Source organism: Bos mutus, chromosome 16 (genome assembly GCF_027580195.1).
Source record: "Bos mutus isolate GX-2022 chromosome 16, NWIPB_WYAK_1.1, whole genome shotgun sequence".
Classification (NCBI taxonomy): Eukaryota; Metazoa; Chordata; class Mammalia; order Artiodactyla; family Bovidae; genus Bos; species Bos mutus.
In genome coordinates, this window is record NC_091632.1 from 20172621 (window position 1) to 20196390 (window position 23770).

General features: G+C 39.2%; 1 protein-coding gene across 1 annotated transcript in view; it reads left to right on the forward strand.

Moving 5' to 3' along the window:
* The window catches only part of NIBAN1 (niban apoptosis regulator 1), a 184080-nt gene that overhangs the window by 62716 nt on the left and 97594 nt on the right, over positions 1-23770 (forward strand). Inside the window, exons 2-3 of the mRNA XM_070384811.1 lie at positions 14030-14160; positions 17953-18084. Of these exons, the coding sequence (XP_070240912.1) occupies positions 14030-14160; positions 17953-18084 (263 nt within the window). The remainder of the gene's footprint in view (positions 1-14029; positions 14161-17952; positions 18085-23770) is intronic.

The following is a 23770-nucleotide window of genomic DNA, read 5'->3' on the forward strand; positions in this document are numbered from 1 at the left end:
TACTAGTTTTGTGATCATGGGTCGATTAATTTCTTGATCTGAAAATGGGAAAAGGTTGGAAATGACTGTTATGATCCCATCCACCTCTAGAAGTCTGTAACCTTTGATCTTTTCATCAATATATGGAAGTTGAAATATGGTTGACCTTGGCATGTCTGTACTACTGTCCAGATGAACTCAAATCTCTTTTGTTGGGTGAAAGGTAGTCTCAGTTATCTACAGTTTTATGTCATATTTCATCCCTTTGGTAGCTAGTTTAGAACAAGTGAATTACCTGTGAGGCTTGGCCTCCAAGCAGAACTAATTTTATAAGGTTTTACCATGTTTATTAAGCACCATGAGAACTCACTTTATGGAAGAGCAATTCCTATAGAAAAATGGATGATTTAAATAACCTAGGACTAAAAATATATAACCTGGTGCTGTCTCAATAGTACTGTTGGGGTTTTTGGTGGAGTTTTTCTGTTTCTGTTTTTAGAGCATCACATGCAATAGCTTTCAGTTAATTTTTCACTGGTGTACATTACTCAAGAATTTTCAAATTTAGTGATTAACTGATACACTGGCTGGCAATCGTTAGGTTGGCAAAAAAGCAAAATTGGAAGTGTTTGAGCTATCATCAAGAAAATTGTGTTCAGAGGACCCAATGCTTGACTGAATCAAGTGGACAGGAGTCAGAACCATTTTGGCAGTTTTGAAATTCATGTGAGGTTAAGAAAGAGCATGCTAAAATAATTTTCCATAATGAGTACTTGATCTGCCTTGTAAATAGTTTCAAAAAATCATGAATGTTGAAAATGTTGAATAGTTTGCAAAGTTTTCCTGAACTTTCTGAAACTTACCAATGCCACCTTTAATTTTCTAGCAGAGTCCACTCCTTGTTGTTACCTATCTTTTCAGACTAACAAAACGCAAGCATATCTGTGTCTCAGACATAGTTTTCTACCATCTTTTTTTACATTAATGGCATAGATTCTTGAAGATAAGAAGTAAAACCTGTAACAGAAGGCATTTCAGGCAAAAATCATTCTGTCCAGGAAGAAGAAAAATGGAATAAAATAAAAAATAAAGGACATAGTTAGGAAAAAACCCAGAATCTGGATAAGACACCAGAGAACCTTCTGGAAGGGGAATCACTTAGTGATTCCTAAGCTTGTTGCCTGGTTAAAGTCTGGCATGACTTCTTTTAATGTGCATGCTGTGTTTATTTGTATGGTTGAAATCTCAAAGAAAATATTATTTTCAGGATTTGGGAATAATATGAGAGACTCTGATAACATATGTGCATAAAATTAATAACCATAATTAGACTCAAAAAGAGCAAAGGGAATTTTCATTTTTTTGGTTTCTGCATTTTAGTTTTATATTTTCTTCAAGGTTGTTTAATGGGTGAAATATTAGTATTCTTCCTAAATTCATAATTTTATGATGCTTTCTGAAAAAGTTGCTAGGTCAGATTCGCTTAGTAGTCTTTTTCACACTCTTTCCTCTCCTTTTTGTTAAAAAAAAAAAAATAGCCAATCTGCAACTTCCTTAGGGGAGATTAGATAGTTTAGAGAAGTGGCAAAATAAATAAGATTCACTCTCATCAAATGTGTCATGAGGAAATTGGAGGCATGCTGTGAAGTAATGGCAAAATAATCTTGAAAATTTCCAAGCGCTTTTCCCAAATGAAATGGAAGAAAATTTAAAGTTATCGTTCATCTAATTACGGTTAAAAATAAATGTGTGCCAGCCATCAAGACAATATGGTACTGGCACAAAGACAGAAATATAGATCAATGGAACAAAATAGAAAGCCCAGAGATAAATCCACACACCTATGGACACCTTATCTTTGACAATGGAGGTAAGAATATACAATGGATAAAGACAATCTCTTTAACAAGTGGTGCTGGGAAAACTGGTCAACCACTTGTAAAAGAATGAAACTAGAACACTTTCTAACACCATACACAAAAATGACCTCAAAATGTATTAAAGAAATAAACGTAAGACCAGAAACTATAAAACTCCTAGAGGAGAACATACGCAAAACACTCTCCGACATAAATCATAGCAGGATCCTCTATGACCCACCTCCCAGAATATTGGAAATAAAAGCAAAAATAAACAAATGGGATCTAATTAAACTTAAAAGCTTCTGCACAACAAAGGAAACTATAAGCTAGGTGAAAAGACAGCCTTCAGAATGGTAGAAAATAATAGCAAATGAAGCAACTGACAAACAACTAATCTCAAAAATATACAAGCAACTCCTGCAGCTCAATTCCAGAAAAATAAATGACCCAATCAAAAAGTGGGCCAAAGAACTAAACAGACATTTCCCCAAAGAAGACATACAGATGGCTAACAAACACATGAAAAGATGCTCAACATCACTCATTATCAGAGAAATGCAAATCAAAACCACTATGAGGTACCATTTCACGCCAGTCAGAATGCCTGCGATCCAAAAGTCTACAAGTAATAAATGCTGGAGAGGGTGTGGAGAAAAGGGAACCCTCTTACACTGTTAGTGGGAATGCAAACTAGTACTGCCACTATGGAGAACAGTGTGGAGATTCCTTAAAAAACTGGAAATAGAACTGCCTTATGACCCAGCAATCTCACTGCTGGGCATACACACCGAGGAAACCAGAAGGGAAAGAGACACATGTACCTCAATGTTCATCACAGCACTGTTTATAATAGCCAGGACATGGAAGCAACCTAGATGTCCATCAGCAGACGAATGGATAAGAAAGCTGTGGTACATATACACAATGGAGTATTACTCAGCCATTAAAAAGAATACATTTGAATCAGTTCTAATGAGGTGGATGAAACTGGAGCCAATTATACAGAGTGAAGTAAGCCAGAAAGAAAAACACCAATACAGTATACTAACGCATATATATGGAATTTAGAAAAATGGTAACAATAACCCTGTATGCGAGACAGCAAAAGAGACACAGATGTATAGAACAGACTTTTGGACTCCTGTGGGAGAGGGAGAGGGTGGGATGATTTGGGAGAATGGCATTAAAACATGTATAATATCATATAAGAAACGAATAGCCAGTCCAGGTTCGATGCAGGATACTGGGTGCTTGGGGCTGGTGCACTGGGATGACCCAGAGGGATGGTACGGGGAGGGAGGTGGGAGGGAGGTTCAGGATGGGGAACACGTGTACACCCGTGGCGGATTCATGTTGATATGTGGCAAAACCAATACAATATTGTAAAGTAATTAACCTCCAATTAAAATAAATAAATTTATATTAAAAAAAGAATAAATGTGTGCATACAAGTATGGGCATATATTTATTTTTCTAACACTGTGATTGATTTCTTTCTCTAAAAAAGAGGAGACCAGACTTAAGATCCTACAAGTTCTCAAAAACTATTCTCTGGAATAGCTGACTACAGTAGGGTTTTTATTTTCCATAGAGTAAGGTAGTGGGGGATTGTAAGTTTTAAAATGGTAGTGTTAAGGGCTTCCATGGTGGCTCAGATGGTAAAGCATCTGCCTGCAATACAGAAGACCCAGGTTCAATCCCTGAGTTAGAAAGATACCCTGGAGAAGGAAATGGCAGCCCACTCCAGTATTCTTGCCTGAAAAATTCCATGGACAGAGGAACCTGGTGGGCTACAGTCCATGAGGTCGCAAAGAGTCAGACATGACTGAGCGACTTCACTTTCACTTTCCTCCCATAGATAGCCCCTCTCATTTCTCTCATACTAACCTGTTGAAGTGTTGTTCTACTAAGTATACAGTGCACATGGAAACCTTCATTTAGTTCAGTAGATCATTTGTAGAAAATACTGCTTTCACTTCTGCCTCATCAACTGGTGTTGGTGCCTGACCCCTTATCCAGCATCTGTTTATACATGTGGATTCATTGAATGCACTTAATGGGCTAAGCTTTGTGGCCATATTAAAGATATGGTGCCTGCTTTTAGAATACGGATTGGAAAAAAAAAGTGAGAGTCTTTAACAGTCCAAGGGCAAGTATACTCAGAATTGAGAATTTCTATGAGTGTCAGTTTTGGAAATGAGGAAAGTATTCTATTATTTGTTCCTAAGTATATCTGCTTTCTATCCATAGTCCGGGGAGGGTCCTAGCAGGACTCATATGTTTAATATAAGCTCTTGAGAATGCAAATATGTGTTTGTCTTCTGAATAACTGAAGTAAATCACAGAGAACTTAAGTTGGTCTATGTGTCTCATTTCTAACTCAGAGTAGAATTTCTGCCAGGTAGGATACAGGGACCTGCTGGCATCAACGCTGCCCGTGAAGAATTTTTGTATTACAGTCTAAGAAAACCTTCCACTCAAGTTCCAATAATAAATGTGCTTAAAAGATAAAACATCATTTAGTTCCGTTATGGAGAATCCAATTTATCCCAGTTCTCTAAGGCATTTCCTAGAAGAAAGAGAAAGTCCTTGGGCATTATTCTGTGTAATTAGCTTTTTGCACCTTGCATTGTGAATTGGGATTTCTGATTTCTTCCCCCTACAGTGCAAAGTGATGGTGCTTAGAAACCTGAAACTAAAGCAGATGTTACAATTCATTAGTATTTTAAACTTTTATAATCTGAGAAACTCTGGGGCAAATAATAGATTTATTATGCTCTGTTTTATAAATATTAAAAATATTTTATTTTCAGAGGGACTTTTTTCATTCTCCCAAATTAATCTTCACTTGAAACCTCAACAGGTCTTACGAAAGTGTGCCAAAGGCCTAGTTAACCCTTTTCTCATTCCTGAATTTGCCTCAGTTTCCAGGAAACAGCCACCTTGTTCAGGAACTTTTTTTTTTTTAATTTCTGTATTTTTCTGTTTCAAGTAACAATAGAAATGTAATACTGAAAATTGTGATTTGGGAGGGTAATACAGGAAAAACCAAAGGTGAAGTGTTAAGTAAATAAAACTAGATATAAAATGTTATCATCTCAACTATTTAAAAAATAATTGAAAAAAGGTAAGAAGGAGATATAGCAAAAGTAATGTTTGGATTTTCTGTATCTTACTGTAACTCCTGAGCTACTTTTCTCAAAGTAATTGAAACAGGATGGAATATGAATATTTCAGAGAAGATATTTTAATATGCCATAGTTGTTTTGATCCTGGAAATGATGGAGGAACTATGAATAATCCACAAGAAACAATATCTATCAAGGAAGAAAGCTATTGATAAAGGATAGAATTGAGATAAACTACTTCAAGACTAGAATGTTGATAAAGAACCTTCTAGAATGAGAATATATACAAATCTGTCAGGCTCTTCAGACTTCATATAAGTTTTATCTAGGCCTTTGTATATTTCCCATTTCTATAAACTGGTCAAGAAAAACACACAAACCAAGAAAAACTTTTGTTTTTACGTAATTCCCCATATATAATTTCAGGGACAAAACTGATATAAAAGCTTAAACAGAATTAACCTATAAGAGCCAGATTTGAAACAAAAGAATTATGCTATGAGAGTGCAGTTTTTAAAAGTCGCTTTATTCTTTTAAATGAATATATCATTATATGTGGCTGATATAATGAATATATCATTATATATAAGTGGTTGGATAGCATCACTGACTCAATGGATGTGAACTTAGGCAAACTCTGGGAGATAATGAGGGACAGGCAGGCCTGGTGTCCATGGGGTTGCAAAGAGTCGGACACAACTGAGCGACCGAACAGCAACAATCATTATATACATGCTCACAAGATTTACATAGCTTATGTGATACTGTTAACAAACTGGTACATCACACACACAGAACAGCTCAGCAGTCTTCTCACAATGTTAAAAACCACCACCAACAAGAAAACCCTTACAGAAGGACAGGATTTGTTAAGCGTAATCTGTACTGAAGTCATAAGCACTGTCTTTCTCTTCAGTCTTTTTATCCAAGACGAAGATGGTGTAGGCTGCTCAGCTGCTTCAGACTCCTCAGATAGTGCCTTGCGGGCCTCTTCAGGAGGGGACGTGTCTGAGCTTTTTTTTAATCACCTTCCTCGTCAACACTTTCCTGGTCAGTGTTGACATCTTCATAATCCTCCCCCTGCTCCTGCTTCTGCTTTTCTGTTTCAGCAGTTCTTCAGGTATGTCCTTTTCCTCTGTTACTCCATTGACCAGACCCAACAACTGGAAAAGCTTGCTACCGGCTAACCGAGGACCCCTCACGGATTGCATGCTGTGTAAGAGTACGTGTGTGTTTGTGTGTGTGTGCACGCATGCGTGTGTGTGTTCAGTCATATCCAACTCTTTGCAATCCCATGGAGCCCTGCCAGGCTCCTCTGTCCATGGGATTTCCTAGGCAAGAATGCTGGAATGGGTGGCCATTTCCTACTCCAGGTTATCTTCCTGACCCAGGAAGCTTGTGTAAGAATACATATTTTTAATAATAAGTAGTCAAACTGAGAACTGGACCTTACTCCTTTCTTAGGGTACTGGCATAGATTTCATGATTCTGATGCGCTGTAATTTACTTTACTCAAATATTTACTTAGCTATTCTTTCATTCATTCAACAAACATTTACTGAGTGCACAAATAAAAGTATACACTTGGAGGAGAGATGAGCTATATTTAAACAGCTGTAGCAAAAGTGGTGTATTTTGGGGAGAATACAAAAGAAGGTGAGTGTTTCCAGCTGGGGAGAGCCAGGAAGTTTTCTTCTTGGCTTGGGATTCCCACCTGGGCTTGAAGTAAGGGAGAAAGGAGGGGTGAAGGCATGGCCATGTACTGGGGATGAGAAGCGTTAGTTTGAGTAGGAGAGGTGGGAAGTAAAAGAGAGCTGGAGCCAGATCACAGGGCCTTTGGTGCCAGTCTGGGTGATTACTCTTCTAGGCAATGTGGAACTGTTGAAGATTTTTATGAAGGAATTAACATGGTCTTGCAACAACATGTCAAATGAAACTTGTCAAGCCAGGATACAGAGGATTATGGCCTATGACTATGAGGTGTGCCCCTTAAGGCTTTCAAAAGAGTTGCCTGGGAAAATTAAAGGCAAGACTTGGTTCTGAAGGACAGTTCCCTACTTTAATATTTGGGCCTTGACAACTCGTGTCGGGGCTTTCTCTTGAATGGGACCATGGTGGCCAGAGAGGATTCAGCCTCTCCTGTTCTGTTGCATCGACTCTAGACTCATTCTGGCCACTTCCCAGAATCTTGCCTTTGCAATAGGGAGCAAGCTTTGGCTATTTCCTGTAATCCTCCAGGATGTATGTATTAGCAGTGGCATTTCCCCCCGCCCCACTCTGGTTTTGACTTCTTTGTTCCTGTTTTAGAACTAAGAGCTACAAAAGTTTTTTAGTCTGTTTTGTTTTTTGCTGTGCTGGGATCTTGAGATAGGGCAGATTAAGACACTTGTACATTGTTTTTTGCAATATAATAAAGACTTGATTGAAGGTATGGTGGTTGGGATGGGGAAAAGGAGGTGGATTCAAGAAATGTTATGAAAATAGAAGTGACAAGATCTGATGACTGAATATGGGAGCAAGGGAAAAGGAATCAATAATAGTGCTGAGTTTTGAACCTGTATGAATTCAGATGCTTTTAAAAGAGCCAGAAGATACTTTTCTTATTTTTACAAAGTTGAACTGAAGCTAAATGTTGTGGACAGAGCTCTCGTGGAGGTTTCTTTTAACTTCAGTGATGATTACCCTGAAGGGTATTAAGACCAGCCTGGTCAAGTAAATTGCACCAGCCCAAGGCCCAGTACAGGCTGTAATACTTAAGTAGGATTAGAAGAAATATGCCTGTGACCAAAATGCTGGTACAAGAAAATGTGGAAGAAGCCCTTTGTGGTTCTAGTCTTCATATTATTGAGTAACTTCCTTTTAGAGAAATACCTGGCAGTGTGTTTCAAAAACAATTTAGGCAAGAGAATATGATACTAAATTGCAGAGGGTGGAGAGGAAGGTAATACAATATTCAAGAATCTTGAGAACTGTGGAAACAAGCTGGGTTAAGCAGAAATTATTTTATGTGGTGCCTGTGGGCTGATCCACTTATTTGAATGCCCTTATGGTGGTATATTAAATAATAGTAGTAATAGTCAAAATTTATTGAGTATCTAAAGTGTCTGATACTGCTCTAGGTACTTTTTAACCTGCAGAATATCCCACTGAATACTTATAAAGCACTGTGAAAATGAGTGTCTTATAATCCCCATTTTATAAGTGACAAAATTGAGGCTCACACATTTTTCACAGAACTAGAAGAAATAATCCTAAAGTTCATATGGAACCATAAAAGACCCAGAATTGCCAAGGCAATCCCTAGGAAAAAAAGAACAAATCAGGAGGCATAACCCTCCCAGACTTCAGAAAATACTACTAAGCTATAGTAATCAAAACAGTGTGGTTTTAGAATAAAAACAGACAAATGAATCAATGGAGCGGAATAGAGAGTCCAGAAGGAAACCTACACACCTATGGTCAATTAATTTTTGACAAAGGAGGCAAGAATATACTCTAGGGAAAAGACAGTTTCTTCATCAGGTGGTGCTGGGAAAATTGGACTGCTGCATGTAAATCAATGGAGTTAGAACACACCCTCTCACCATTCACAAAAATAAAACTCAAAATGGCTGAAGACTTAAACATAAGACATGACACCATAAAACTACTAGAAGAGAACATGGGCAAAACATTCTCTGACATAAATCGTACTAATGTTTTCTTAGGACGGTCTCCCGCACTGCTCTCAGTTGCTCAGTTGTGTCCTACTCTGCAAGCCCATGGACTATAGCCCACCAGGCTCCTATGTCCATGAATTTCCTAGGCAAGAATACTGGAGTGGGTTGCTAATTCCTTCTCCAGGGGATCTTCTGAACCCAGGGATTGAACCAGTGTCTCTTGAGTCTCCTGCACTGGCAGGCAGATTCTTTACCACTGTGCCACTTGGGAAGCCCCAAAGCAATACAAATAAAAACAAAAATAAACAAATGGGACCTAATCAAAGTTGCAAACCTTTGCACAGCAAAGGAAACCATAAACAAAGCAAAAAGACAACTGACAGAATGGGAGAAAATATTTCAAATGATGCGACTGACAAGTGTTTAATTTCCAAAATATACAAATAGCTCATACAATTCAACAATGAGAAAACAGACAGTCCTACCCCAAAATGGGCAGAAGACCTAAATAAGCATTTCTCTAAAGAAGACATACAGATGGCCAATAGACACATGAAGATACTCAACATTTCTCTAATTATTAGAGAAATGCAAATATCAAAACTACAAACAGGTACCACCTCACACCAGTCAGAATGGCCATGGTTAAACAGTCTACAAATAACAAATGCTTGAGAGGATGTGGAGAGAAAGAGAACCCTCCTATATACTGTTGGTGGGAATATAAGTTAGTGTAGCCACTGTGGGTCCATTGACAGATGAATGGATAAAAATACAGTACGGCTATACGATGGAGTATTACTCAGCCATTAAAAAGAATGAAATAAGGTCATTTGCTGCAAAATGGATGGACCTAGAGATTATCATGCTAGGTGAAATAAATCAGAAAGAGGAAGACAAATAGCATACAATATCACTTGTATGTGAAATCTAAAATAAGACAAGTGAGCCTATTTATGAAACAGAAGCAGAATCACAGACATAGAGTACTGATTGGTGGTTGCCAAGGGGAAGGTGCTTGGGAAAGGGATGGAGTGGGAGGTCGGGGTTAATAGATGTAGGCTTTTATATATGGAATGAATAAACTGTAAGGTCCTACTGTATGGCATAGAGAACTATGTTCAATATCCTATGATAAACCATAATGGAAAAGAATAATAAAAAGAATGTATGCAGCCACGAAATTAAAAGATGCTCCTTGGAAGGAAAGCTATGACAATCCTAGGCAGTGTATTAAAAAACAAAGACATCACTTTGCCGACAAAGGCCCATATAGTCAGAGCTATGGTTTTTCCAGTAGTCATGTACAGAAGTGAGAGTTGGACATAAAGAAGGCTGAGCACCAAAGAATTGATGCTTTCCAGTTGTGGTGATGGAGAGGACTCTTGAGAGTCCCTTGGACAGGAAGGAGATCACACTGGTCAGTCCTAAGTGAAATCAGTCCTGAACATTCACTGAAAGGACTGATGTTGAAGTTGAAGCTCCAATGCTGTGGCCACCTGATGTCAAGAGCCAGCTCATTGGAAAAGACCCTGATGCTGGGAAAGATTGAAGGCAAAAGGTGAAGAAGGTGGCAGAGGATGAGATGGCTAGATAGCATTAGTGACTCAATGGACATGAATTTGAGCAAACTCTGGAAGACAGTGAAGGACTGGGAAGCCTGGCATGCTGCAGTCCATGAGGTTGCAAAAAGTTGGACATGACTTAGTGACTGAACAGCCCAACAACAGTATATGCATAACTGAATCACTTTTCTGTACAGCAGTAATTGACATTGTAAACAAACTATATTTCCATTTTAAAAATTTAGGCTCAGAGTGGGGAACTCAATGTAATACATATACTAATTTGCCTTTTCACTTTGGCTCATTAAGGCTAATGTTTGATTTAGTTGGTTTTAATTCAGGTTGCACTGAGAGCCTCTTACATGCTAGTAAGCGTTCCTGAAACATCTGTGAAGATATAGGTTATGTTTGTCCTGAGCTTTCAGTGAGTAGGATAGTGGTTTTGTAAGCAACAGGGCAGGTCCTAGTTAAAGAGTTAACAGTAGACAACTTGCTTTTGACTTCTTCATTCCTTGGTTCAGCTTAAGGACCTTCCCTGGGTGGTTAGCTTGAGTTCTTCATCAGTTTAATTACTAGGGATTACTGAGCACTTTCTATGTGCCAGATGCAGTGCTGAGCACTTTACTGAGTTATTTCATGTAGTTATGACCACACTGTGAGACTGTTATTCTTGTTTTTAAATCGAAGTGTAGTTGATTTACAATGCTGTATTAGTTTCAGGTGTGCAGTAAAGTGATTCAGTATTTTTGCAGATTATATTCCATTATAGGTTATTATAAGATAATGGGTATAATTCACTCTGCTATACAGTATATCCTTGTTGCTTATCTATTTTACATATAGTGGTTTGTATCTATTAATTCCATACCCCTAATTTGTCATTTCCCTTTCCCTCTCCCCTTTGACAACCACAAGCTTGTGTTTTATATCTATGAGTCTATTTCTGTTTTGCATTTACATTCATCTGTGTTACTTTTTAGATTCCACATATAAGTGGTATCATAGAGTATTTGTCAGCCTGACATTTCACTAAGCATGATATTCTCTAGCTCCAGACGCATTCTTACAAATGGCAATATTTCATGTTTAATGGTTGAGTAATATAACACCTTAATTCATGAGAATGCTACTCTTACTGGCTTCATTTTATATGGGGAAGAAACTGGTGTGAAGTCTTACTACTCGTAAGTAGCAGAGATGCAATTCATCCCTTATCTAACTCCAGAATCCATCCTCCTAACTACAGTGTTATTTTGCCCCAACTCTAGGCTTTTCTCAAATTGTCAAGATCCCTACACCAGGCATTCTTTTATTTGGGTTTAGATCTGCTGAATCTAAAATCTAGATACATTTTGGGAATAGCTTTTAAGTTATTTTCCTTCTAGAATTTGTGATGTTATTAGCTGTTTTGTTCACATGTGGAAACAGTCAATAGGTTAATTACCCTCGAAAGCTGTGATCCTTTTTTATGAGTACTCCCTCCTTGGTCACTGCTGTGTGGATTGCACTATATGCAGAGATTCAAGTTGCAGAAGCGTTTTTCTCCTGTTGGAAGGGAGCAGAGGCATTGTAGCATCTCAGTAGAAACAGAACATCCTTGAGGGAGGTTTGGTGATGTGGCAGGATATCAGGTTTCAAGGTTCTGTAGAACTCATCATACAATGACATCCATCTCCTTTTATTTAAATCCAAGTGCTTGCAAGTGTACAAAAATTCGCATCAGAAATTAACCAGCTGTTCTGCTAGACTAAACAGTGGTTACGTGGACCTAATGGGCAGCTTTTGTTATTCATTTATATGTTTCAGTGAGACATCCTCATTGTGTGAATTCTCAAAGATGCCCCACGCCTATATAAGGAAATTATAGACAAGTAGATAGAATTTTCCTTCTTATGCACTGCATAAAAGCTAATAAAATAATGACCAATTAGATACTTAAAAGCCTGAGCATATGAGAGTATTATGCAAATACTGATTAATAGTAATACCATAAACTCACAGAGCAAGGAAAAGCATGCCTGATTGAAATTATAGGAGCTTTTATTTGCATTTCTACAGAACCTATTATTAGTAGGTCTCAAAGCACCTTCAGATCAGATCAGATCAGTCGCTCAGTCGTGTCTGACTCTTTGCAACCCCATGAATCACAGCACACCAGGCCTCCCTGTCCATCACCAACTCAAGTAGTAATTATTAAAGCTCATGAATACAACCAGAAAATGTCATTTTTTTGAGGGAATAAGTGAGAATTCCCCTTTACCTCATATATATTATGAGACCTAAATGTCTGGGCTACATAAGGACTTTCCATATAGAGAGGATGAGTTTGAGCAAGCTCCGGGAGATGGTGAAGGACAGGGAAGTCTAGCGTGCTGCCGTCATGGGGTCACAGAGTTGGACATGACTGAGTGACTGAACAACAGCAACTCATACACTTGTGGGTGTTTGGGGCAGTGATTCCACAGGCATAGAAGTTGGCAAGTGTGGATTCATAGTTCTCATACTGAGTATCTTTATCTACGTGGTTATAACCCTTCATTTAGTTTTGAAATTTTACATGCATAATAGCTCTAAACAAATGTTGCCTGTATGTTTTACTATTTCTCTGTTGACTATAATATCCAATTCGAAAACAAAAACTATGCCAGGTTCCCATGAAAGCCTTTTAAAATATTTTGGAATATTATATCAGATTTACTTCTCTCAAACTAGCATTTCATTACAGGGACTAACAGCTGGTAAGCACAGTCAGTGGGACCTGTATTTATTTCTGTTCTCAGTGGGAAGTGCTTGAAAGCTTGTGAGGATTTCTCATCTGCTTCAGAATGCTCCTTTGCCCTTCCTCCCCTATTTTTCCTTCTCCTTTCCTGCAGTTTGGTTGCCCAGGTTGGAAAAGCTCAAGAGCATTCCAGTGCCTAACTCTCCCTCTCCCTCCATCTCCAGTCCTCAACCTCCCCCACCCTGGCCCCCGACATGATTAATCTTCAGCTTTATTTTCTTTTGGTGCTGAGAGATCATATTGTAGTTATCAGTCTTAGTTGTCAGACAACTGTACTTCCATGGTTATATTTCACTGTCACGTAGATTCCAAGAAAAGTGTGGACTAGTGAGCACCTTCTTTTATAGTTAGGACACTGGAGCCCAGAGAGAATGAGTGACATCCACGGTCATACAGCTGGTTCACTTCTCTGTCTTCTAGAATTGGGACCAGAATTCAGGTCTCAAGATTCCTAAGCCAAAAGTTTCCCCGTGGTAATTATATAATTCTTTGAATCACAAAAAAACTTTTAGGCCAGAGACATAGGGGCAAAACTAGAAGAAGTAGTTTGTTGATTTTATCCAGGGCTGTGGATCCACAGGACTAGAAGTGGAGCCTCAGGATCTGGGGGGTAAAGAAATGGAGTGATGTGTGTCCAGAGTTGAAATGTTGGAGCCTGGGACTGTGGTATTGCTGTGCAGGAGATGTTGAATGACTTAAAGTAGAGGATAATGAAGAGCAAGGTGAAGGGGAGAACAGGGTGAGGTAGAATGGCCGTTGTAGAAGAACTGGGAGGATGGTTGAGTTTATGGTCATGACAATGGGCTGTTGATATAAAGTGGAGCAAGTTGGTTACTGGATAGATGGTCCTCGGGGACCTTGAAGTCACTCAGGGTGATGCCAGAAGGGAGGAATCGACAAAGGTATCCAAGGTCTCAGGCACTGTGGGAAAATAACAAATCCCTAGAAAGCAGAGGGTGTGGGGAACCTTGAGGGGGTATTTATAGAATTATGGAGATATGTGTCTATTCTCTAACAGATGATAGATTTCTAAATTCTGATTTTCACATTTTTTCAGGGAAAACTGAGGCAGCCATCAAAAACTTCAGTCCCTACTACAGTCGCCAGTACTCTGTGGCTTTCTGCAACCATGTACGCAGTGAAGTAGAGCAGCAAAGAGATTTAACATCACAATTTTTGAAGACCAAGGTAACCCATGGACATTTGGTTTCCATATTTCTCCCACTAAGAATGGTTTATAGCTCATGATGTTTCTGAAATAAACAATAATTGGTGTGACAGCTTAAAAAATCTGTTCTCAAATCATGCTCAAAAAACTATTTGCCCAGAAGTTAGAACATATGATTTCTTGTTGATGGTGAAATCCATATAAAAAAGAAAACAAGCATGATTTCAATTTTATCATCTTTTTCCACACTGATGCTTTGATGTCAGGAAATCTGACTTGCTCTAATGAAGATCAGTACAAAAAAAGTCATAATTTCAATGCCTCATACTTCTGGCATTTTTATTTTGGTCATTGATCAAATGTGATTTTTATCTTCTAAACTGTAGTTTATTCTTTCTCCTTTGCTCCATTATAATAATTATCCACAGTCTAAACAAATATTTATTAATACTATGTGCCAGGCCCTGAGGTTTCCGAGGTGGCGCTAGTGGTAAAGAGCCTGCCTGCCAATGCAGGAGACAAGACACATGGGTTCGGGAAGATGCCCTGGTGGAGGGCATGGCAGCTCACTTCAGTATTTTTGCCTGGAGAATCTCATGGACAGAAGAGCCTGGCAGGCTACAGTCCATAGGGTTGCAAAGAGTCAGACATGACTGAAGCAACTTAGCATGCATGCTTGCTTGCCAGACCCTATCCTAAGTACTGGAGAACAAGACAGATTTTATGCTTTCCTGTTAATATTCAAATAGAAGAAAGACAATAAATAAATAAATGAATATCAGGTGGTATTAGGTAATAAGAAATGCTATCAAGTAAAACAAAGCAGGAGTCATGAATATTTCGGAGAAGCCTTTTGTGGAGATGACATTTGAGCAGAAACTAGAGTGAAATAAAAGAATAGGCTGTGTGAGTATCTGTGGAAAGAGTGCTCCAAGCACATGGAACAAAGTTGCAAAGATTTTGCTGCAGTTAAAAGCACAGCAGGAAGGCTGGTGTCTTGAGAGCCATGTGAGCAAGGGAGGAGAGTTGAAAAAGGAATACAGAGTGACTAATAGAAGCCAGATCATATAGGACCATAGACCACAATAAGGGTTTTTATTTTAAGTGTGATGTAAAGTTATTGGAGGGTATGGAATACAGAGTAACTTATAATTTTAAGTGATCTCTCTGGGTTTTCTCTAGAGAATAGAATACAGGGCGGGACATGAGAGGGAACTGGAAACTGGCAAGAAAGACACTGTAGCAGTCCAAGAGAAGGATGATGGCAAATTGGACTAGGGTGGTGATGGAAGTTGTTGTGAGAAGACTCCAAGTCAGAGCTGACTGAACTTGTGGATGGGTTGGATCTGAGAGAACAGAAGAAGAGAGAAATTAGTGATGACAGCTTTCAGCCTGAGCAAATAAGCAGTTGGACTTGTCTTTTATTCAGGAGAGTCAGAGGTGAATGGGGATCCTAAGCTCACTTTTGTCCATGTTATGTTTAAGATACTTATTTGACATGCACCTGTGGAAATACTGAAATAGTTCAATGCTCTGATTTGGAGCTCAGTGGAGAGGTTGAGGCTAGAGAATAGAAATTTGGGATTTCTTAGCTCCTAACTGGTATTAAAGTCATGGGACATAATCAAGGGAAAGTGTAAACAGAATAGGAGAGGTTCCATGACCAAATTCTGGCCCCTTCAACATTTGGAGATCAGAAAAAGGAGAAGATTCCAGCAAGATGGACTGAAAACAAATAGCCTGTGGAGTAGGGGAAAAAAAATCAGGGAAGTACAATGTGCCTGAGACAAATAAAAGAAGGGATTTCAAGAAAGGACGAATGATAAATGGGTTCAATACTGCTGCGAGTTGATCAACAGATTTAGTGGCATGGGTTTGCAGAGATAACTGATTGTCATCGCCATAAAGCAGTTATGGAAAAAATTTAGGGAGTTTGATAAAAGTGAAAATTCTGGTCCACATCCCCAGAGATTCTTATATAATAAATCTAGGGTGAGCCATATTTTTAACAAGCATATCAGTTGATTTAAGTGGCCCAGTTTGAAGAAGTGCTGTGCGTAACAACTATAAAGTTATGCTTATATATGGTTTCAGTCTCATTTAAAGAGGAGAGTGAGGGCCTCTTTTACATGTTAAGGAGTCCAGGTAGGAGAGTATTTCATCATCTGTCTCAATACCTTGAAATTTACCTTAGAAATTCCATCCCGGAGTGGATTTTTAAAAAGATGAGCGTATCTATCTTTTCTGTATGCTTCGTGTAAATTTTGCTTAAAAGTGGAGAGACATTTCTAAAGGGATTATAATTTTCTTTCATTAAGATATAGTTGGCTTACAATATTGTGTTAAAGGCACTACAGTTTTTTCTCTTTCTTAATTCATGTTTTAATTGGAGGAAAATTGCTTTACAATGTTGTGTTGGTTTCTGCCTTACAACAATGTGAATCAGCCATAATTACTCATATATCCCCTTCATCTTGAACCTCCTCCCCTTCCCCTCATCCCACCTCTCTAAGTCATCACAGAGCACCAGGTTGAGCTCCCTGTGTTATACAGCAACTTCTCACCAGCTCTCTGTTTTATGGGGCTTCCCTGGTGGCTCATATGGGAAAGAATCTGCCTGCAATGCAGGCGACCCAGTCGATCCCTGGGTTGGGAAGATGCCCTTTACACATGATAGTGAATATATGTTGGTGCTACTTTCTCCATTCGTCTCACTCTCTCCCTCCCCCACTGTGTCTGCAAGTCCATTCTCTACATCTGTGTCTCCATTCCTTCCCTGAAAATAGGGTCATCAATTTTTATAGATTCCATGAAAGAACGAATTTGAGTCAGTTCTGGTGAAGTGGATGAACCCAGAGCCTGTTTCACAGAGTGAAGTAAGTCAGAAAGAAAGGCACTATAGTTTATGTAAAGTCAGTGACACATGAAAGACAAGAGGCCCATTCCTATATTTTGAGATAATACATGAGGCAGGATGAGAATTATCCCTTACACAGTTAGCCCAATAGAGACCTGTCTAGGAACCTAACGGGGACTTCCCTAATCACCAGCATAATTAATGCAAAATCCACCGTGGCAGATTCATGTTGATGTATGGCAAAACCAATACAATATTGTAAAGTAATTAGCCTCCAATTAAAATAAAAAAATATATATAATTAAAAAAATAAATAAATAAAAATTAAAAAAAAAAACCTTTAAATTGAAGAAGTAGAATGAAGGTTTGCTGCCTTGCCTGCTTGTTCTTTAACCAGAGAGCAAGCATGATCTCTTTGAGGAGCTTGGAGGTAGGTGAAGTTTTATAGCCTGGGTCCCCAGAGCTTTGCATTTGGGAAAACCCCTGAGCACAAACTATTGAGCAGCCACTGAAGGTTGACAAATAGGGGAACAGCCTGTGAACGCCCCTGTTTTTTTCAGGAATTAACCCTGAGGCATATTCAGGATGCTGGGATAGATGTTCACAACTTACAGCTAACCACCTGTCTCCCTCTCTTCCACAGAGTGTATGAAGAATTTATTAAGTACCATGCATATGCAAGGCGTAACCTTGCTACTATAATCCCTTCTCCCATATGCTTCTGTTCTTGGAGGATAATGGAGGGAATGCAGATCACAAAGTTATCAAGAAGACAAATATTTGCATTTGGTCAGGAGAAGTAGGAATGGGAAATGTGGAGAGAAGTGGAGGAAACAATTTCCCGAGTATCTAAGCACAAGATAGTTTCCAAAAATATTCCTTGAAATACTGTGAATAGACAGTGGATATATGCCCTCTTTTGTCGTCATGGTTAATTGTATTCATCTTCTTTAAGCCGCCGCTCGAGCCTGGAACTGTTTTGTATGAAGGAGAACTGTTACAGTTTGCTGAAGACATAAAGAAATGGAAAGAGAGATATGTTGTGGTTAAAAATGACTTTGCTGTGGAAAGCTACGAGAACAGAGAGGTAAGACATTCCTCGTTGCTGCTGGCTCTTGCAGTGCTCTTAAATGTTGTCTGGGTTGACTGGCATGCCCTATTCCTTGAGACTGACTGATTCAATGAGCACTAACGGATTCAGGTATTTATTTCCGTCAACAGATCCTTACCGTGGGTTAGAGTAGGTTCTAGGCGTATCGCTGTAGAGCACACAGATGCTTGCAGTCTGGTGGGCGAGACAGACTTTGAGCAAGTAATTACTAGTGAGTGTGAACATGGAAGGTTCTACTGAGTGACCAGTGCAGGAACCTTTCCCTATAATCACCGGGCTTCGAGGTCTGTCCCAGCCACCTCCGACAGCTCTCCCTCTCTGCTCTGTGTCTCTGCGTCTTCCCAGTCTTAAGCCTCCTGTGTCGCTGAAGAATTGTTTATTAAGATTGTGTTTGGATTTGCATGGGTTCCTAAAAATTCAGAACATTTCACACACTTTATTCCATTTATACTTACAGACTTTTTCCATTAGCTTTTCCCTGGTTATCTCATTCTTTTCCTTGTTTGTAAAATGTGGAGAAAGTGAGGTAACTTATGTAAAGTGCCTAGCACCTGAGAGGACCTCAGATTTTATTGGCTCCCATGTCTTTCCCCATCAAGGGTGGTAATGTGGTATAGATGAAAGAACACCGGGCAGACTAAAGTTGAGCTCTGGCCTCCATTAAACTAGAGTGTGAGGCTGAATGATCCCACTGATTCCTTCTAGATCCCATAGGGTACACATATTCAGAGAGTCAGTCAACAGATTCTCTAGTTCCCTTTGAAATGAATAGTGACTATTTATAGATTAAAGACAGTAACCAATTTAAAACTCTACTTTCTTGACTCTAAGTTCAAAACTGGTCAAGACATGCTCTACAGATACTCTTGAGTAATCACCTCTGATGCTAAACCGTTAGGAAGAGGCTTCAGGCTGACAATATGTTTCCTTCCCATTTCTGATGGAAAACAGAAATAACGTAGAATGCAGACGTATTATGCCACTTCCCAGGCATATTCATACCACTTTCTGGAGTAGTCTTACTCTTTCTAACCTTCATTAAGTAAATAGCTTCTTTGGTTTCTCTATTTTAGGATTTTATTCAACATTTGATTTGCTCTTTGAGGCAAATGATCAACAGTGCAAATAATAATGATAATTACAACAAATCACTTTATATTTCATGTGTCCCACTACATCATCCTCTCAGGGAAGCTTAAGAAGGGGCAGTGTAGCGTAATGGTTAATATTTTGCACTTTGAACCAGTTTCTAGATATATGTGTCCTTGCATAAGTTATTAATCTCCGTGAACCTCAGTTTTCTCATCTGAAGAGTGGTAAGCATGATTCTTTCATCACGATGTTGTGGTGAGGATAAACACATGAACACACTGAAGCCCTTAGCGTATGGCCAAGTGCTAGCAGAGCCCAATGTAGACCAGTTGTTGGTATGACAACTAGCTGATGTGGAGGAAACACTCATGAACTCACTCTTGTATTTATTAAGGTTTTCATCACATTTGGCACTAACTGAAGTTTCATTTTGAATCAAAATTTTTTTTTTCCCTTTTTCATTTTAAGGTTAAAACTTGCTCCCTTAGCTTACAGTTTATGAACTATATTGCTTTATTTGCTTTGCTCATCATTTTCAAGAAAACTTGTTCTGGTTGCTAAGATATGGTCACTGAGTTTGGTAATAACCAATTTTTTTTTTAACTTGGAAAAAATGCCCGTGCAGTGTGCCATAGTCCCTCAAAGTTTTAATGATATCCTGTTTATTAATTACAAAAGGATTTTTTTTTAAATTACACCTAAGATGGAATTCCTGAGCGGTCCAGTGGTTAGGACTCCAGGCTTCCACCGTAGGACTGCAGGAGCCATGGGTTCAATCCCTGTTCAGGAAACTAAGATCCTGTATGTAACACAGTACAGCCAAAAAAAAAAAAACAAAAACCAAAAAACCTTACACCTAAAAGTTATAAATTAACTATCTATAAATTACCAATTCTTTTATCAAGAATCCAGTCTTGGCTGGTAATTGAACAGGGAAAAAAAATGAGCATTCTTATTTTCATTCTCAGTTCCTGATTCCTGGGGCTGGATTTCATCACCTTCTCACCACTGGGTCATTGACAAGTTATTTAACCTCTTTGAGTTTCACTTTTCTCATTGATAAAATGGAGATAATGTCTAATTCACAATGCTGTTTTGAGGGTTAAATAATATAACATATAATGTTTTTAAAAACCTAGATTAGATAACACAGTTCAGATTTGAGGCCAGTCTGAATCAAACTGTTCCTAAACTTTCTCCAAATCACACCGTTTTCAATTCTTCTCTCTTTTGCTGTGGGTCCTGATATGCTTGAGCACTTGATTAGTGGTTCTTACAAAAATGAAAACAGCCTTCTTAGACACACAGGAGTTTGTTTTGTTTGGGTTTCTTCAACCACTATCTTATTGATGCAGAATATGTTATTGCTACTCTGATTTTGTAGCCATTATTAACATTATTTTAGGTATTCCCAAGAGAACCACCATGCCAGACTTTAGGTCCCACAGTTTTATGGTTTCAGTTCTCAACTTGGTTGTAGCTTGTTAGTCTCACAAATTTCCCTTGACTTATGCCCTCCCATCAGAGCATATACTTACATTTTATCTTATCTGTATGTCTCCATGAATATATCTGTTTAACCAACTACTTCACTGCTTTCATGATGCTTTGCAATTCTGTTATGTTTCCCAAACAGTAGAACGTTTTGTCTGCTGACCAGAATTATTCAGATGTCATGATATTATAATTCCATCCTAAACCATTTTGGAGAAGACAATGGCACCCCACTCCAGTACTCTTGCCTGGAAAATCCCATGGATGAAGGAGCCTGGTAGGCTGCAGTCCATGGGGTCACTAGGAGTCGGACACGACTGAGCGACTTCATTTTCACTTTTCACTTTCATGCGTTGGAGAAGGAAATGGCAACGCACTCCAGTATTCTTGCCTGGAGAATCCCAGGGATGGGGGAACCTGTTGGGCTCCCGTCTATGGGGTCGCACAGAGTCGGACATGACTGAAACAACTTAGCAGCAAACCATTTTACTGAAAAACAGCCTCATGTATGAGGGCAAGTGGTAGCATATTTTATCATTGTTACCTTTTTATGCTTTTGGTAAAAATCCTTAGCAGCCATAATTGCACCTGCATGTCCCACAGTCTCATTAGTCATCAGTCTCCAAGTATTTTGTGCTGTAAATATCTGTACGTGTCATCATTCTTGTGGTTATTAGAATGATTCAGGTGCTAGCATCTGAAATGATAAGTGTAGTGCTGAATTTCTAGAAGTTACTGAGATTACATTTCTCTCCTTTGAGACGTATCTACAGTGAATCTCCCTGAGATTAGGGACTCTGATTTATCATCTTATGACCATTACACGAAAGTACTGAAGTACCCACAAGTAGCAAGTATGTAAACATTTTTTTCACCTTAGCTCCGGGAGGCACCATGACCCATGTCAGGTCAAGTAAAGCTCTACCCTGACTGAAGCAATTGCTCTAGTCTAGAGCTGGTCCTATGATCTTGCAAAAAAAAAGCAACATTAATCAAAACAGCATGTTATTGCACAAAAACAAACATATGGGTCAATGGAATAGAATAGAGAGCCCAGAAATAAACCCACACACTACGATCAATTAATCTTCAACAAAGGAGGAAAGAAAGTGGAGAAAAGACGGTCTCTTCAACTCTTTGTGACCCCATGGACTGTAGCACACCAGGCTCCTCTATTCTCTACTGTCTCCCAGAGTTGTCTCAAATTCATGTCCACTGAGTTGGTGATGCTATCTAACCATCTCATCCTCTGCCACCCCCTTCTCATTTTCCCTAAATCGTTCCCATCATCAAGGTCTTTTCCAATGAGCTGGCTCTTAGTATCAGATGGCCAAGGTATTGGAGTTTCAGCTTCAGTATCAGTCCTTCCAGTGAATCAGTTCAGTTCAGTCACTCAGTCGAGTCTGACTCTTTGTGACCCCATGAATTGCAGCACGCCAGGCCTCCCTGTCCATCACCAACTCCTGGAGTTCACTCAAACTCATGTCCATAGAGTCAGTGATGTCATCCAGCCATCTCATCTTCTGTCATCCCCTTCTCCTCCTGCCCCCAATCCCTCCCAGCATCAGGGTCTTTTCAAATGAGTCAACTCTTCACGTGAGGTGGCCAAAGTATTGGAGTTTCAGCTTTAGCATAAGTCCTTCCAATGAACACCCAGGACTGATCTCCTTTAGGATGGACTGGTTGGATCTCCTTGCAGTCCAAGGGACTCTCAAGAGTCTTCTCCAACACCACAGTTCAAAAGCATCAATTCTTTGGTGCTCAGCTTTCTTCACAGTCCAACTCTCACATCCATACATGACCACTGGAAAAACCATAGCCTTGAATAGACAGACCTTTGTTGGCAAAGTAATGTCTCTGCTTTTTAATATGCTGTCTAGGTTGGTCATAACTTTCCTTCCAAGGAGTAAGCATCTTTTAATTTCATGGCTGCAGTCACCATCTGCAGTGATTTTGGAGCCCCCAAAAATAAAGTCTGACACTGTTTCCACTGTTTCCCCATCTATTTCCCATGAAGTGATGGGACCAGATGCCATGATCTTAGTTTTCCGAATGTTGAGCTTTAAGCCAACTTTTTCACTCTCCTTTTTCACTTTCATCAAGAGGCTTTTTAGTTCCTCTTCACTTTCTGCCATAAGGGTGGTGTCATCTGCATATCTGAGGTTATTGATATTTCTCCCGACAATCTTGATTCCAGCTTGTGCTTCTTCCAGCCCAGCGTTTCTCATGATGTACTCTGCATAGAAGTTAAATAAGTAGGGTGACAATATGCAGCCTTGACGTACTCCTTTTCCTATTTGGAACCAGTCTGTTGTTCCATGTTCAGTTCTAACTGTTGCTTCCTGACCTGCATATAGGTTTCTCAAGAGGCAGGTCAGGTGGTCTGGTATTCCCATCACTTTCAGAGTTTTCCAGTTTATTGTGATCCACACAGTCAAAGGCTTTGGCATAGTCAATAAAGCAGAAATAGATGTTTTCCTGGAACTCTCTTGCTTTTTTGATGACCCAGCGGATGTTGGCAATTTGATCTCTGATTCCTCTGCCTTTTCTAAAACTAGCTTGAACATCTGGAAGTTCACGGTTCACATATTGCTAAAGCCTGGCTTGGAGAATTTTGAGCATTACTTTACTAGAATGTGAGATGAGTGCAGTTGTGTGGTAGTTTGAGCATTCTTTGGCATTGCCTTTCTTTGGGATTGGAATGAAAACTGACTTTTTCCAGTCCTGTGGCCACTGCTGAGTTTTCCAAATTTGCTGGCATATTGAGTGCAGCACTTTCACAGCATCATCTTTCAGGATTTGAAATAGCTCAACTGGAATTCTATCACCTCCACTGGCTTTGTTCGTAGTGATGCTTTCTAAGGCCCACTTGACTTCACATTCCAGGATGTCTGGCTCTAGGTGAGTGATCACACCATCGTGATTATCTGGGTCGTGAAGATCTTTTTGTACAGTTATTCTGTGTATTCTTGCCACCTCTTCTTAATATCTTCTGCTTCTGTGAGGTCCATACCATTTCTGTCCTTTATCGAGCCCATCTTTGCATGAAATGTTCCCTTGGTATCTCTAATCTTCT